At 37.6% G+C, this 18431-nt stretch overlaps 1 protein-coding gene across 3 annotated transcripts in view; it reads left to right on the top strand.

Moving 5' to 3' along the window:
• The window catches only part of RMND5A (required for meiotic nuclear division 5 homolog A), a 65321-nt gene that overhangs the window by 39021 nt on the left and 7869 nt on the right, over positions 1–18431 (top strand). For all 3 annotated transcript variants that reach the window (XM_081068964.1, XM_081068965.1, XM_081068966.1), the window contains exons 3-6: positions 2894–3028; positions 4431–4531; positions 15188–15354; positions 16085–16250. In XM_081068964.1, coding sequence (XP_080925090.1) covers positions 2894–3028; positions 4431–4531; positions 15188–15354; positions 16085–16250 — 569 coding nt within the window. The remainder of the gene's footprint in view (positions 1–2893; positions 3029–4430; positions 4532–15187; positions 15355–16084; positions 16251–18431) is intronic.

Below are 18431 nucleotides of genomic sequence, written 5' to 3'. Positions count from 1 at the left end.
AGCAGTTCTTTCAGAGCAGATCTTCTGGCCGCAAATTCATCTTCCCTTCATCTGAGAATGTCTTTATTTCATCTTCATTCCCAAATGATATTTTCACTTATAAAATTCTGGGATGACAGTTCTTTTAGTACTTGAAAAATGTTCTGCCACTTCTTATGGTCTCCATGGTTTCTGTCAGAAATCTGCAGTCATTTGCATCATATTTCCCCTATAAGAATGCATCCCTTTTCTCTAGCTTTTTTGAAGATAATTTTCTTTGTCTTTAGTTGTCAGCAGTTGGATGTTTTTGAGTTGATCCTTTCAGGAGCCTGCTGAACTTCTTGAATCTGTAGGTTTATGTCTTTTACCAAGGTTGGGAAATATTTTTCAAGTATTTTTTTCTACACTACAATCATCTCTGTTTCTGATACTCCTATGATATGAATATTAGATCTTTTGTTATTGTCCCACAGGTCCCTGAAGCTCTGTTCATTTTTTTCAAACATTTTTTTGTGTTATTCAAATTAGATAATTTCTGTTGATCTTCACTGACTTTCTGCATTGTCACCTGCATCTGCTGTTATATTAAGTCCATCCAATGAGTTTTTACTTTGAATATTGTTATCTTCTGTTTCTTTTCTAAGACTTTGCTTTTGTCTTTCAAGTGTTTGCCCTTTGTTCTTGGAGCATTTTATAACTACTTTAAAGTCTAATGATTCCAACGTTTCTGTCATCTCGGCATTAGTGTCTGCTGAACATCTTTTCCAATGCAAGTTTAGATTTTCCTGACTCTTTGTATGCCGAATACACTTTTGTGGGTAGAGAAATCACCTGAGCCTATTGACTTCTGAGCTATAGGGACCTGAGATAATAAAATTGTGTTGTTGTAAGTGGCAGTAGAAAACGTATATACTTACAGAATGTCTTATCCTAGAGGTGCAAGAAAATGGAAGGGGGAAAGAGATTTTTTTCCTAATCTCTGAGTAGTAGGAGAACCCATTTCTGTTCTTCGTGGCAGAATTAAAGGGCTTCTTCTGGAGCTCTCTTTATGTCCTTGGTGCCCTGTTCTAAGTTTTGGCAGCATTGCATCCAGGCTGACAGATACTAGAGAAAGAAAAATAATAAACACACCAATTCTGTGACCTTCTTCCTCAATCCACTTACTACTATTTGCTTTTTAGTGTCCCCAAGTAGCTGCTCCATTTATTCTGTCCTGATTTTATAACTGCATTCAGTGGGGGAGTATGCTTACTTGATCTTACCCAGAACTGGGTAAGTTTATTAGTTTATTACAAAAGTCATTTGTATGGAACATGCTAATCTCCCGTGATAACTTCTGCTAATACTTTAGTGTACATTCTTTCAGATTTTTTTCCTAAGCATTTGTAGGTATTCTTTTTTAAAAACCACAACCAAAAAATGGGGTCACAATTTTATAGAAGTTGTTTATTTTCACCTAAGGTGTTAGGGACATTTTTCCATGTTAGTAGATACAGAGTAATGAACCTCACTTTCTGCTTGTGAGAAGTAATAATACTGAAATAATAGCAACTACCATTTTATTTAACCAATTAAGGAGTGTATTAATTTGCTAGGGCTGCTATAACAAAGTATCACAGATTAGGTGGCATAAACAGAGGTTTATTTTCACACGCTTCTGGAGACTGGAAGTTTGAGATCCAGGTGTTGGTAGAGATGCTTTCTTCTGAGGCTTCTCCTTGGCTGGTAGATTGCCGTCTTCTCCCTGCGTCTTCATGTGGTATCTGACCTTAGGCTACCATTACAAAATATCGTAAAGTGGTTGGCTTAAACATCAACATTTTTTCTGACAGTTCTGGAGACTGGGAAGTCCAAGATCAAGGTTCTGGCCAATTCATTTCCTGTAGAGGGTGGACAACCTCTTTCCTTCTCACTGTGTCCTCACATGGCGGAGAGAGAGGGAGAACTCTGGTGTTTCTCCTTTATCTTTTAAGAGCACCAGCCCTACTGGATTAGTTAGGGCCCCGCCCTTATGACTTTATTTAACTTTTATTACCTCCTTACAGACTTTATTTTCAAATATAGTCATATTGGTGGTTAGGCCTTCAATGTAGGAATTGGGGAGGGGGGACACAGACATTCAGTCCATTACACATGTCTCCCCTTTCCACCTGTTTGTGTCCTAATTTCCTCTTTTTTATAAGGATACCAGTCCTATTGGATTAGGACCCACCCTAAACACCTTATTTTAACTTAATGGGATGTACTGGGAGTTAGGACTTCAATATAGGAATTTTGAGAGGTTTCAATTCAGCCCATAATAGGAAGGTACTGTTATTTTCTCTTCTTAAGATAAGGAAGCTGAAGCTCAAAGATCTGAAGTAATTTGGCCAAGATCACCCAGCGAGTAAGAGAGAGAACCAGGATTCAAACCTGGGTGGATTGGCCCCAGAACTGCTCTCTTAAGCACCTGGCCGTTCTCCCACCCTGCCTTGGCACTGCAGTGGTTGGGATGTGCCATGGATAATTTAACTAATCCTATGTTGAACATAGGGGTTTCGCTCTTTTTTTCCTGTTGGACAATGCTGCATTGAACACGCTTTTACTGGTATCACTGCACACCTCTGAAAATAATTGCTGTTGTATAATGCCTAGAAATCAATTTATTCACAGAAACCATTATTAAATTTACATAGTTTTACAAAATGCCCTCGAAAAAACTACCTATTTACTCTTCCAACAATAATCAGTGAGAGTGATACGTTTTGGAAAGGAGTGATGGAAAAACTACTTCCTGTCATAAGCTACCAATAAGTTTGAATTGGGTCTTACTGGGGGTATCTCGGTGAAACGAAGGCCTTTCTTTCTGTTACATGGAGTAAAAATCATATAAAGTCACATACCTTAATTCATGAGTTCCTTTCTTTTTTTCCAGAATTTTGATTCTGACATTAGCAGCGTGGGAATAGATGGCTGCTGGCAGGCAGACAGCCAGAGGCTTCTGAATGAGGTGATGGTGGAACACTTCTTTCGACAAGGAATGCTGGATGTGGCCGAGGAGCTCTGCCAGGTAACAGTGTCAACGGCCAGACGATGAAAAGGAAACAAGGGAACTCCTTAGAGGGTTTGAGTCTTTTTTTAGCCATAGATAGATTTTTAATATTTAAGTGATCAGGGCTGACCTCATTTTACTAGAAAGTCTTTTTTTTTGTGTGTGAAAATTATAATCGTAGCACTTTTTATTTGAATTATTTCCTTATTCCTGCCCCATAACGTTGGTTTCAGGTCCTCAACCAACGAGTCAGTAGTGATACCACTTTCTCCATTTCCTCTTTTGATAGAGAAGGTTAGTATAGCAGCGAAGGACAAAGAGGTTTATGTTTGTTCTTCTGTTCTGGCCCAACTTTAGGATTGTGTTTGTCAAATGAATTTCAAACTAAAATTTACTTAAGGTGAGCATCACTTGTCTTTTATGTCTGTTAGATATAAGTGTAGGGATCTCAGAACAGTTGACCAAATACCACCTACATAAGTATTTACCCCAGCCAAGCCCCGCCTTTATTCCTCACTGCAATTCTGGGAAGTGGAAATTATCGCTCCCATTCTCCAAATGAGGAATCTGAGGTCTGGGGCAGTAACTTGCTCAAAGCCATACAGATTCTTAATAAAGGAACTAGGATTCACGCCCAAAGTCCTGCGTCTTCAAATTCTGTCGTCAGCTACCATGTGCTATTGCATTTTCTGTTTAAGGACTATAGGGATTAAATGATTTAAAGTTAGTCTGCAAACAAAACCTCTAAGCCTTTTCTATTTTAAACAGATATAACTCAGGTCTTTATCTGTACCACATGGGAATTGTGTAGGTGTCCATATAAATTTCCTAAAATAAATTGTGTCATTTAGGGTTAAGTTTGTTTACAAGTATCAAAGACCCAAAATACCAGTGGCTTAAACAAAAATGAAGTTTATTTCTCTAGAAATAGGAGGTAGTAAGTCATCCACAGCATGTGTAGTAGCTGTGCTTCATGGAGATCTTAGGGACCTGGGCACCTTGTAGCTCTGCTATTTCTAAGGTGTCCCCTGTTCTCATGGTACCAGGGAGAACTCTTAACTATACCTTCTGGTATTCCAGGAAGGGGCAAAGAGTAGATACTTATATTTCACTGGCCAGAACTTACACTGCAGTCATGCCCAGCTTTATTCTATATGGTTATAGACCCAGCAAAAATTGAGGGGTTCTACTACTATGGAAGAGGAGAAAGAATGAGGAGGGCACAGCTCACAGTGGCCCATGCGGAGATTGAACCAGCAACCATGGTGCTATTAGCACCATGCTCTAACCAGCTGAGCTAACCGACCACCCCAAAAAGAAATTATTTTTAATGGACTGTCCCATATTTAATTTTGAATATACTTTTACTATATCTCTTTACCCTGATTACTGCTAATGAAAGTTCTTTCTATTTTTTTAGGAATCTGGTCTTTCTGTAGATCCCAGTCAGAAAGAACCATTTGTGGAGTTGAATCGGATATTAGAAGCATTAAAAGTCAGAGTTCTGAGACCTGCTCTGGAGTGAGTTACTGAGTTTATTTTCTTTTGAATACTTTGAGAGAATTCTCTGTAAGGAAATTTAATTAGAAAACACATTAGAGATTTTGATATATATATATATATATATATATATATATATATATATATATATATCTCACCAGTGGTAGACTTCAGAGAAATTAAGGAAGAATTATTTTATTTTTTTAGCTAAGTGAATATGGGGGTTGTATAACATGGGAAATGGGTAGAGCTTACTTCACTTATTGTAATTATTGGTCTGACTTCCCATGAAAGAAAGGGTTTCCTGTATTTAGGCTGTACCATCACTTTAGACTAGCGTTCTAACTGAAGTGCTGTTGTTCATGGGGGCTGAGTTTGGTATTTGGAGTTTCCCAGTGTGCCGGGTTCTGTGCTAGCCAAAAAACAACAACAATTTAATTGTTCATTGGAACTAAGTGGTATGTATGAAGAGATCAAATATTGTTATGGTGGAGTTTTATTCTAATTACCACTGTAAAATTTAATGATTCATTGTGACATTGTCATTGATACTACGAATTATCTGAAATTACTGAGTAAGCTGTGATAAAGATCATCCTAGAGCAGAGTCAGCAAAGTGTTTGTAAAGGGCCAGATTGTAAATGTTTTAGGCATTGCAAGCCACAATTGCAATCTTCATTGCATATTCTTCTTTGCTTTATTTTACAACAGATGGTGAAAAAACCATCTTGGCCATCTGGCATACAAAACAGGCAGCAAGCCATATATTTTGCTTTTGGCCATAGTTTGCTGACCCGTCCTAGAATTTTTTAATGTGGAGATTACTGGGTTATTTGAGAGAGAGAAAGAGAAGGAGAAGAAGGAGAAGCTCATAAAATAAAGGGGAAAATTTGTATGATAGAAACAGTGATATTGTTGTGAACCTTAGAATCTTGGTCTTTAAAAAGTGGCAGAATTTGAGATCATTGTTACCAGAAAAAAATATTTTTGGGAAGATCCTTGTTGATTTTTATAAAATGCACATTGTTTTCTTCCACTAACCCATTTAATTCTTATAGCTTAGTTTTCCGTTTCTGATCATTTCTCAGTTCTCAAGAATTTTGTAGAGTTCTAAAAACAGCCCAGATGAACAGGTAGAGGTAGATTCCTGTGTACATTTATAAATTATAAATTCTCGTAGAAATTAGGAGGTACAGAGGTACTATATTTTTAAGGATAGATGTCACTTAAACAGTACCATTGTATGTGATGCATAGTACCTTTATAATTTTCTTTTCAGTTTTTATTTATTTATTTAATTATTTTAGCAGATTTTAGATTGTGACTTACCTGGAAGATTAAACTCAATGCAATACCTCTAACACCTCTTAAACAAAGTATGGCAACCATTCTTCTATTTTTATATTCCATATAGATTAAACATTTATAAAAGAGAGTGAGGCAGCCTAAGTAAGAATGTAATGGGTTTCCCAGTTGATTTATAGTGATTTAGAAATAATATTTGAGTTATTCAAAGTAGTATACATTAATTTATCAGGTTTTTCATCAAACTTCTACTTCCTGAATGCTTACTGTGTGCCAGAGACTGGGTTGAGTTTTTGGACTGCCTCAGCACTTGAAGTATTCAAGGCCTTTTCCTTTTGGAATGAAGAAAATTCCTAACACCCTTAAAACTTTGTTCTTTTTCTTTAAGATCTATATTTCTTAGTGGTAACTATATCATACATATCAATTATTTCCATAAATGTTTTCTGTTATTTGTAGCTTCAAGCACTGCCCTTCAGGCAAAGGGAGGACGCGATCCATGCACTAGGTAGTAACAGTGGAAATTACTTACACAGTAAAAATTTTTCTATTCACTTTTCTGGGAATATTGCCATATTAAATATCAGCACAGGGGAATGTAGTGGTAATTATATTTTGAGTATTTATTGTTCTAGCATTGTTCTAAGCATTTTGCATGTATTAACATATTTTAACATTTTAACATACGTATTTTACATGTATCAATTTATAATGCTTATAATAATCCTATAAAGTAAGTATTCATTTTGAAGAGGAGGAATTGAGGTCTGGAAGATGCTCCGTGAAAAAAAAAGGATATGGAGTCAAAAGGTTATATGAGAAACACTTCACATATTTCCTTAATACTCTCTTCTACGAGATTTACTTTAGCATGTTAGATGGACCATCAGCAGTCCTACAGTAAAGAAACTCATTTACCTTTGTAAAGCCCAGTGTTTCCCATGCACATTTGATCAAAGAATCCTTGTTCACCCTCTGACTCCCCATAACACCTATTAAAACCCACAAAACTAGTTCTGTAGAGATGTTTGGGAAGTGATAATTTAATAGATATGTCTATTACAACAACTCATACTTTTCCAGTTCTTGCCTCTTACTGGTGGATGCAAGCACATATTTACTCAGTATCTTTTATGGGCAAAGTACAGAAAATCCACTACTCAACTGACAGCAAAAGTTGAAAAATGTAGGACATCAGTTTGGGGATTTGGGTTCAGATACCAGGGGGAAAATATCTTTCAGTTGTGTGGCATCTTCTGTTTGTACACGCTGGGAGGAAGCATGGAACCACCCATGAGGGGAAAGAGAAAGGTGAGGGGTTACCCCAGTTTCTCCAGGCAGCCTAGGCCGTTGAGACAGAGGCTAACCAAAAACGTGAATATGGACAGAAGCAGTGGAGGGACTAGATGAGAAGGAAGTCTGGGGAGTGTTAGCAAATAATAGACAATGGACAATGGAAAGAGGGCCGAAAAGAATGGTGCTACGGCAGAGAGAAGTGGCAGAGGAATAGCTAATTACAAATACAGATCTAGTCAGGACCCTGCGTACTCTTTGTTCCTTCCTGCCCTTCTATTTTTGAGTTTCTGTACAGGTTTTTCTCTTAATCCAGATTACTTTATCCGTTTTTTAAAATTCCTTTTGTCACCTAGCATAGTGCTTATTTCATAGTAGGCATTCAATACATGATGATATAGTTTGAAGGAGAACTTTGAACAAACAGGACCTCCTCCTTCATATGGCAGATAGAAGCAAAGCCAAAAATAGCTACGGATGCTCCTCGCATTTAATGGGGTTATATCCCAATAAACCATCATAAGTTGAAAATATCGTAAGTTGAAAGTGCATTTAATACACCTAACCTACCGAACATCATAGCTTAGCCCTAGCCTACCTTAAACGTGCTCAGAACACTTACATTAGCCTACAGTTGGGCAAAATCATCTTGTTGCTGCCGCTCAGCGTCATGAGAGAGTATGATACTGTGTGAGGGTGACAATGATTAAGCAGTGTCTGGTGTCTTCTTGTCTAGTTCTCAGTTTTGGTTTCCTGGAGGTAGAAGTCTTGCTGACTCAGACATTTTTTAATAGCTGCATAGAATCACAGAAGACAGACGGCTCTGAGAGATGTACCATTGGATAAAAGGAATCAAGGTTTGAATAAGTTGGATTTTGACCCTGAGTTTGAGTTTTTGTTTGTTGTTGTTTTATTAGGGTTCTTAATTCTGAAAAGGTGGAAGAAGTGAGACGAGGGATACATTTTTAACTCTTAGCCCCTGGGCTAAGTCTGGTAGAGAAACTAATTGAAAATGAAAAAAGGTGTCCAATGGAATGGATACAGAGAAGATAACAGAATGGAATATATTAAAGGACAAAAAGGAAAAAATATTTGGGGTGATAATATTCTGTTGTCTGTTTTTTTTGTCATTTTCTGTTGTCTGTTTCATGTTTGTTGCTGGTAAAGTTTATATGAAGTTGCAAGACAGTAGATATTCCTCAGGAAGAATAGACATGGCAATCTCTTATCTGGATACATCCTCACCAAAGAATTGAGTGGGCAAGCCATAACTGTAGGTAAATTGAGAATCTTCATAAACTATCCATGAGATTGTGTTCAACAGGAGGAGCGAGAATGAGCCAGGAGGGGAGGAACTAAGAGGAAAGACTCTGGAGTTTGTGCTTGTAAAATGCTGATCTTTTATTAATTTAGGTTTATAAAATTCTTGGTTTTGTGGTAGGAAACTAGCAGGTATTAAGTCAGTGGCATATTTAAGGACTCTATGAAAAATCACCAATCTGTAGAATTGTGCTGCCTACGGTGCTGGCCACTACCACACAGAGCTATTGGGCACTCTTACCAGACTGCGTTACTGAGAACCTCATGGAAAGCTGGAAGTGTGTGTGTAGATTCAGATGTGTAACACTACTGTTTGTATGATTTCTTAAATACCATGCTCAGAAAGACAAAGATTCATACCAGTTCTGAGATGAGTAAAATGTCAGTAGTTCCATTGATAGACTCAACCCATATCTGAGAAATTGACAATATCTCAGAAATGAAATGTTGGCTATCCTTTCCAGTCTCTAAAGCAAAGATATAGAGTTTTTAATTAACTTTTTTGGCTGAACTTTGATTTTTGTTATTTTTGCCATTCTTTGAATTTATTAAGTACTTGATTCGGTCACCAATAACACACAGCCAAGTTCACACCTGTGGAGTAAATAAAAGTCACCCACGTCCCTGATCTTCAGCTTTTACCCTCAAGAATATAGATCAGCCCTAAAGGAGACTAGAAAAAGATATTGTAAGCCTTTAAAAATATGAAAGGTTGTAGTGGAGTGTGCTGTGGGCATTGGCAAGAGGCATTTTTATTTCAGTATTATCAGAAATAGACACTAATGCAGATTGGCAAGATTTTGGGAGGAGAGAGATAGACTAATTTAGTCAGCTTCCTGGGGGAAAACAGCTAACTTTGAAGGTGGAATCTTGTTTTAATTATTTTTGGAATAACATGGATATTCTAAATATGGAACTAACAATGTACCAAGTCTTTTCAGAGGCCTGACAATTAGGATAATTAATGCTTAATGTTTCTGTGGGATAATTGTGTAGAAGTGGGCTGTTTCTCAGTAAGTAGTATTGTTTTGGAAGGCTGGAAGAGGCAGTGGCAGTGAACAGAGATAATTGTGACAATGGTGGCTTTACTGTGTCGTTTTGTATGTGTGTGTGTGTACAGTGTCTGGAAACAAGGAATGATTCCAAAGCTGGCAGGTGTGTTCTCATGGCCCACACTGGAGATTTGGGAGCAGAATTTCTTCTAAAAAAATCACAGTAAAGTTATAATTTAACTGAATGTTTAGTTAGCTTCCTAGTAGTATATAGCAGTGGTTGGTTTTTTAAAAATTAAAAATTAAAAGTTTTCTGCTAGAAATGCCATTATCCAGAATACAGCATCTCATACCCTAGTATCTCTGACTAGTTTTTCTTTTTCTGGTCACACATCTTCTAGTGCTTTGTAGACAGTGGGTTAAGGTTTTGGTGCTGATTCTAGTTTTGTGCTTTTGTAGTTTCATGTGCTTTGTAGGTTTTGGATTTGGTTGTTATCAGGTGAATTAAGGCTGTGACTATCTTCGTACCCCTATTCCTGCTCCGAATCAAATACCCAAACATTCAGTGTGAACTTCTAGCTAAGAAACTTAAAATTTTTTTGTAGAGGATTAATCGATACAAGCATACTGTGATATTCTCACCCAGCTGCTTCTGTAAAAATAAGTGGCACTGAGTATTACATGGAAGTGCCCAAGTAAGTCTTCTTTTAAGTATAATTTAATTATTGAAAATATGACTTTGAAGAGCAGTCACAGTTTATCCATTCAGTAAACACATCTTAAGTAGCTTATTATTGAATGTCTGTGCCAGTCTCTGTGTGCAGTGCTTTAACTAGTAATGTCCACAACCTTTGAGGTGCCCCCATTTTACAGTAAGGTGACAGATTTTTGGAGAATTAAGTAACAGACTGCCCAAATTTGCACTGCAGAGCTGGATTTAAGTCCATGCATAGTTGACACTGCTAACCTGTACTTATTTGTATATCCCAAAGTAGGGGGCATGCCAAGATGAACAAGACACAGCCCCCACCTTAGGAGACCAGAAACTATCTTACCAGGTAGATTGTGCAATGATCCATGTGAGCGGTTCAAATAAAGAACATCTAAAGTTCAGTGGATGGAGAGATTATTAGGAAAATTGTAGACAGTACTAGCCTAGTTGAACCTGAGCCTTGAATTTTTCAGCTCTCTTCTCACGTACTCAATTTGTGTTTGTACTTTTGCAAAAGTTAACTATTAATAGCACCTACGTTGGGAGAAAGGCTTCTAATTTCATGGAGGGAGCAAGTCTTCTGTCTGGACTAGCTTTAGTTAACCTGGACACGTCACTATTGATGGTAATGTGAGTTGCTAGATCAGATTATCTGAATACGTTTGCATGATTTTCTTGGCCTGCACCTTTTTCTACCTCCACTCTATTCTCAGTGGGCCTGTTTTCCTCCTTTAATTCCTCATACCACATGACAAATGTGTTTCATTTAATGTATTGGCCAGCTACTGCTTTCTTCACCCAGTGGTTGTATAACTTCCCTTCCTGGCATAAATTCCTTGATTTTCCAGCCTAGCCTTCCCTCATCTTAAAAAAGAAGAGTAGAGGGCAGAGGTTTTGGTGAAAAATAGAAAGCTAAAATCATTCTCTTTCTGATTCTTTAAGATTTGTGATAATAGATCATAGACACTCTGACTTGCTCAGTTCCTCAAATTTACATTCTTTCTTTGTTGTACCACTGTGAGCCTTCCATGTCTTTATAAAGTAACCTCCTGCCTCTAAGAGCCCTGTGTTCTTTTTCTCCTACTCAGTTTTTGTTGAACCTTTTGGCAGTCCTCTGCACAATTCCGACATGCCCAAATTGCATTTACCTCAGTTTAAATAATACCCCAACAACATGGTTCAAGTTTCAGCTACCACAATATATTAACTGTGAATAATTGCGTAAAATACAAAATTCTCTGCCAGTTCCTCAATCCACAAATCACTACATTAATAACAGGTGTACATCATGATCATAACCAATCACATCACTTTTTGCCACGCCTGTCAGTGATTGGTCATTGTGCATCTGTTTCTTGTTTTTCACCCTTGGGCAGCAAGTGTGTGGTTGTGTTGGCCCCTCATCTCCCAGTGATAAACACACGTGACATATGACAGAAATGGATAATTGAAAGAGAGGGACTTGGTCAACAAAGATGAATTGCTAGAAATGGAATTGAATGTGATTTAAGAAGATTTGAAAATGATGACAGCAAAGTGAAACTAGGATGAGACCTAGGCCTACTAAAGCTATGATACGAAGCATATTGAAAAAGTTTTATGAATATAAAAACTAAGGTAAAGCTGCTTCAACATCTTTTAATTTAAATTGCACTGGGAATAGAAAGCTTACGGTTTAAGTGATGGAACATTTACTTCTACTTTTGATTGAAGACTGTTAAAAAAAAAAAAGAAAGACCTCCATTAGTTTGGCTAACATTCAGGCCAAAGTATTGATGAAGTTAGTTGCCTCACTGATAGAAAACAGTATTTACAAGGAGATGGAAGAACTTTAATGCCAATCAATAAAAGATGGTTTCACCATTTCAGAAGTCATCATGAATTGACTGGTGTTATCTGTTGGAGGTTGTTAGTGTGGGTAAGAATTCTGTTGTGAAATTTTTACCCAGATTCCAAAGATTAGTTAAGGTTGGTGTTAAGATGATTGTCAAGGAAGGCAACCCTATCAAAAATTATACAACAGAAGATGTAGGATCAGCAAATGGTCATAAGAGAGATAAAGAGATAAATGAACTTTCTTATTAGGAGGCAGCAGAGTGACTTTAAAACCTGTGCTTATCTGGGCAGTTAATGGTGGCCAAGGAATTGAGGTCAAGAAAATATAAATGTGGTTGTCTGGGTACAATCCTGGGGGGTATAATGGAGAAGTCCTATCAGGCAAGGGTTTCACCTTAATGCTTAAATGTGCTTACATGTTTGGGGGTTAAAAATGGGATATATCCTTAGTTTAGAAAATGAAATTTTGCCAGAGAGGGAGAAGCTTAGAAATGGTTACTCTAATCCCTTGCCTTGTGAAATTTATTTAGGCTTACTGTAATTCTCAGAAGTTAAATGAATATGTAATACGTTGTTTCAGAATAGAATGGTAAGAAATACAACTTTAAGAAACGTGAAAACTTGTATTCTATGAATTTGGGTTTTGCGTTCTCCCTCGACTCCCTCAGATCCTTTTTGTGTAGTGGGTATCCACTTTTCCAAAAATTTTTTGGTGTGGGGGGGCGTGGGAATTAGAAATGCTAATTTTGGGTGTTTTTTTTTTTTCTGATTCTTTTGTAGCCTTGTTTGTAACAGAATTTGAAAATGTGTAAAAATCAATTCAAATAGTAAATTAAGGAATTGTCTAAATAAACGCCTCGCCAAGTTAAAAAAAATGGGGCACAGATATTTATAGTTGAAAAGCTTGAATTCACAATTCATAGCTTGAATTACTTCTAGGAAATGTAATTTGCAGTTACTCTGTTAGCTTTTTGATGAAAAGGGGAAGAAATTTTGCTTACTTTTGCATGAGCTTAAAAATTCATTATCTTTTGAAGTTATAAAAGTAATATGTGTTTATTATTAGAAAACATAGGACACATAGACTGTTACAAAAATCACCGTCATCTGGATCGCTGTTAGCTGCTGTTCATTGGTGTGTCCCCTGGTGCGGGTCTAACAATTGGTGTCCTGTTCTGATTAATCATAGCCCATGCTGTTGTGACTGATACATAATGCTTGAAATCCAACTTTCTGGGAGTCATTACTATTAAAAATGCTGGTGACTGGAAGTTACTTTTTCCTGTATGCCACACCCTTTTTAACATTATACCATGAACGTTTGCCTATGAAAATAAAATAGATGTTTTCTTTTGTCAATTTCCCACTGTGGACTTTGCCCTTTTTCTGTTGGCTTTCATCATTTATTAAAATTTGGAGTTACTTTCTATTAACTCTTTTCTTTGACCCTAGAAGCTTTTGCATATCTACCTCATATCAGAAACAGAAAAAATGAACAAGCTTCCTGTCATTTACTTGGTAGTGGGAAAACATACTCATGCTTTTATGAGAGAGAGGAGGTAGGATCAGCTTTAAGTAAGTGACCTGATTTATATGCACGCCTTTGACCTGGAAGTCAAGAAGGTGCCTGCAAGAGTAGAGACTGCCGAAAGCACAGTATTTTTGGTGCTGATGATCCGTGTCGGGCAGTCACAACAGGTAGCTAGCCCGTGTTTCCCCGAAAATAAGACCTACCCCAAAAATAAGCTCTTCAGCCAGATGGATGCATTTCTTACGTTATGACGATGTTCCAGAAGATGACATGACTGTATTTGAATAAATGTAGATTGTTGTACATGAAAAAAATAAGACATCCCCTGAAAATAAGCTCTAAGGAGCAAAAATTAATGTAAGACCCGGTCTTATTTTCGGGGAAACACAGTAGCTGCTGAAGTACCTTGTTGGTGTCAGCGGATTTATCAGAGTTGGTGTTGCAACTCAGCTGCATTCATCTGAGTGCCAGGCAAGGATCCAAGGGTGGCTTAAATTTAAGTAAATATTTCTAAGACTCAGGAAATTAATAGTTTTAAAAATCACTTTGATTTTGAGGTCAGAGAAGCTTCATGATTTGACCCTAAGATGTGGATGCATGAACAAACTGACAAATATTCATATGCACGTGCAGCCTTTTTGGGAAGGAGAGGATCCTGTGAAATGTATGCTCCGTAAAGTCTGATCTCTGACAGCTCTTTCACTATGAATAACTTGAAGCATTTTACTCTTGTAGTTGTAGACTGACTCAGTTTGTATCCATACCCAATTCAGATTCCAGTGGTCCTTGGTGAATTGGGTTGCGGGGGAATAGTTGTCCCACTAAAGGTCAGATTAAAGAAGTATATGATACTAACAGCTTCTACATCGTAATATGTTTAAAGAAATAAAGTAATGCTTCTTATCACTTGATTGCAAAATTGAACTTAACAGCTGGCCGGTGTTCTTTTCTGCTTTAGTGCTCACCTGAACTGGGGGTCCCAGCTCAAGAGTGGGTATTCCAGCTGTACTGTAGAGGCCTGAGTCACTGTACTTCGGGTCATTCAGAATTGAGTATTGTTCTTTCTCTCATGAGCACTATGTTTGTACAGATCTTTTTGGCCCAGTTTGATGCTTATGTAGCTTTCTTTATTTGCCTGATTAGACTGAACACACCTTGAGGGTAAAGACCAGTGTTTACTGTTTTTAATTCCAAAGTGAGTAGCGCAAAATCTTGCACCTAACAAAAGTTTAAAGATAGATAATACCTCTTCAGAATCTTGTGCTGCGGAATCTTGTGGTTCATTTATAAACATGCCAGTTTAACAGGAGAGTATTGGCTCTAGTCATTGCGTAGTGAATCTCATGGCTGACCCCCGCTTCAGAGTGTGGCCTTGTGCAATTCCAAATCTATCGTGCGCTCATCGGTCAGTCTTGCCTTAGTGTAAAACCTTACTAAATATGTAATTGTCATCTAACAATGTTTTTTTCTTCTTCTTACTGGCTGGAAAGTCTCTTTAGGTGTAATAGTAGTTAGATTTACTTTCTTTACAAGTCTCTGGGCCTAGAGAGTGATGTTACTACTGGCTTCCACAAGATGGCAGAGCAAACCTTTTTTTTTTTTTTCATATTATTAGGTTTCAAACAGTTTTTAACACACCTTGCCTATGCTCTTAATTACTGTTAAAATCTTTTTTGCTTTTTCTTTAGATGGGCGGTATCAAACCGAGAAATGCTTATAGCCCAAAACAGCTCCTTGGAATTTAAGCTACACAGACTGTATTTTATTAGCTTATTAATGGGTGGAACTACAAATCAGCGAGAAGCATTGCAATATGCTAAAAATTTTCAACCATTTGCCCTAAATCATCAAAAAGGTGAGTCCAGAGTCAGATATTTTTAATGTTTGGAATAGGCCTGTAGCCACCCCTGGAATTTAAGTTTATCTTAACTAGATCTAATACATATTTGCTAATAAACTAAAACAATTATAGATTATAATCACCTAACAGAAAAGTCTTTGACTGGATCAAGAACAAAAATAAAATATTAAAGACGCATAAGTGAAAAGTCAGAGACATTGCATTTTGGGGGATTCCATAGTAAACTAAGAGGAGACATGAGAAAGAGTGGAGTATGCCCTTGCTTACCCGGGTCCCCCACCCTGACCCATGCTGCTGTTATTGCCACAGCAAAGTGTTTCAGGGTGCACCAGGGTTGTAGCAGTTAGCCCCCAGTATCAGTGTGGGAGTAGTGGCTAGTTCTACAGCCAAAGTATGTGATGGCCCCATTTATAACATAATTATTACTGCTCAAGATACTGGTAATTATACTGTGCTGTGCATAAGAATATAATAACTGCAAGTTCAATATTTAGCGCTTTCCTTTTCTTCTCCCTTTTCTCTATGCTGTTTCTTTAATTTAGTGTGAAAGGAGAAACCAAATTTGAGGACCAGAATTTTGAAAGAATTGTTAATAAATTATTTTAGGCTCTGTCAGTTGGTGGGGGTGGGGGGGATTCTTGCTTTTCTCAGCCTGTTGTCTGCAAGCCAGCTCAGTTTCAGGTATAGTCATTCACATCTCCAAGTTGCTGCTGCTTTTGTTTAGACATTCAAGTTTTGATGGGAAGCCTCGTATACCTGAGACAAGGGATTGAGAACTCACCATATGTTCACCTGCTTGATGCAAACCAGTGGGCTGACATCTGTGACATCTTTACTCGGGATGCCTGTGCCCTCCTGGGGCTCTCCGTGGAGTCCCCTCTCAGTGTCAGGTATGGAAATAGGTCCTGTATATTACTGAAATATGCACCACATTGGTCGGTTCTTCTTAATTTATCTAGTTCTTGATGTTTAAAGTCCAGAGAAGGTTTATCTTTCTGAAGATGAATGCAGTTGGTATTTCAACAGATTGTGACAATTGACAGTGACACCATTTTAGAGCAGTGGTTCTCAAAGTGTAGTCTATGTTCTCCGAGAGCCTTTTCCACTGGGTTGACATTTGCACAGATGGTGCAGAAACAATGGTGGGTTAAACTGCTTGAGCCTTAGCACAGATCAGGGCAGTGGTCTCAAAATCCACTGTATTCCTGACTATCACACTTGTAGTTTAAGGCATGCTAGTTTCACTCAAGAATGTTCTTGACTACTCATTAAAAATGAGTAGTTTTATTAAATTTTGACCTTGCAGTACACATCTTTTTAATATTCTATGGCACAGAATAGGAAGTTCCTATAAAACACTTCAGCTTCACGGCAAAGTATTATTATCTCAAGAAAAAGCTAATAAGCTGGTTGATTTTTTTTTTTTTTTTTTTTATGGAACATAGTTTTTACTTGAAAGAATCACTAAAAGACAAACTACAGTTTTTCATACTCAGGTCTTTGGCAGACATTTTTTCAAATGAACAGAGTGAGCCTATCATATCTAGGAAAGCAACTGACATTGTCTTTTGCTATAATGTTAAAATTCAAGATTTTAAGATAAAATAGAAATTTTGGAAAACTTGTATGGCTGCTGTGAGCTTGACAGCTTCCTAAAACTTAAGATTTTCTGATGAGATTTGTGGTTATAATTAATGAATTTGATTTTTTTGGTATTGTATATAATGAGTTGTGTTTACACTTTGAAGATCCTAATTCAATATGATTTTTAAAAATCATGCATGAGTAAAAAGATTCATTCAAAGTACTAGACAGATCATTGGGTTTTAATGTATCGGTACAAAAAATTCAATGGTGAAGATTCAGATTTCACTGTGCAACTAACCTTAAAGAAACCCTACTTGTTGAGTTTTGGTGTGGCGTTAAATATTCACAATTATCTGAAAAGGCAATTAAATTACTGTGTATCTTTGTGAGGCTAGAGCATTTACTTCAACCAAAAGAATACATTGCAACAGGTTGAATGCAAAGGAATATTTAAGAATTCGGCTGTCTTCTGTTAAGTCAGGGATTAAAGAGATTTGTAAAAATGTAAAGCATTGCCACTCTTCTCACATAATTACGTTTGGTGGAAAATACGGGGTTTTTGGTAAGAATGTTATTTATGGTAATGTGATATTTTATTATTTTTAAATGAGTCGATATATTAAAATTTTTGTGATTTTAATATCTAATACAATAAATGATGATAGACATAACCCACAAAAACAAATGCTCTTTGATATCCTTTATATTTAAATATGTTAAAGGGGTCCTGAAACCAAGAAGTTTAGGAAAATAACATTTTTAGCTCTTTTCATTTAATTCCTTAAGTGTTTTTGAATCCCTGCTGTGTGCCAGGCAACATGTGGGATCCAAAGATAAATAAAGTACAATCTGCATTCCATTCGAGCTTAGGACTCATGCAGTTAACTAGAATGCATGGCCAGGCTGCAGGTCAGATTCCCTGGGGAACAGACTGAAATGGATGAAGATTGACAGGAGGACATTTATTGGAATGAGCCCCTGTGGTGGGATGAAAGCAGCAGGATTAGGCTGAGGGCAAAACTGGAATGTGATGCAGTCTCGCCAAAGGCCTCAACCCATCCCCCAGGAGCTCTGGAGCTACTGGTATGATGGGGCGTATGATGGGCGTGTGGAGTTGTCCCCACCTGGGACGGCAGGGCTGGGCTTCTGTATCCACGTGGAGTATCAGTCAGATGTGACCCTAGTCAGGTGGCTTTCTGCAGCTGAGAGTTGACTGCCAGCTTCTAGATCTGAGTATTTGTGTCCTGGACGGGTGAATCCAGGTCTGGCAGGAACCATGCAAGAAAATGCTACCGAATACATTAACGTTAATGTCATTAATGACTGATATGCAGAGCCCATGAAATCTGGTGGTTTCATCAAATTTAAGACCTATGTGTGTGTGTGTGCGTGTGTGTGTGCACGTGCTGATTTAGCAGAGCAGAGGGCTCTGTGCCCCGCCCAGTGTCCAGGGCCCTCTGCACACGGAGTCTGGAGGAATGGAT

This window comes from Rhinolophus hipposideros (assembly GCF_964194185.1).
Source record: "Rhinolophus hipposideros genome assembly, chromosome: 12".
Lineage (NCBI taxonomy): Eukaryota > Metazoa > Chordata > Mammalia > Chiroptera > Rhinolophidae > Rhinolophus > Rhinolophus hipposideros.
This window is presented reverse-complemented; position numbering and strand designations above follow the sequence as displayed.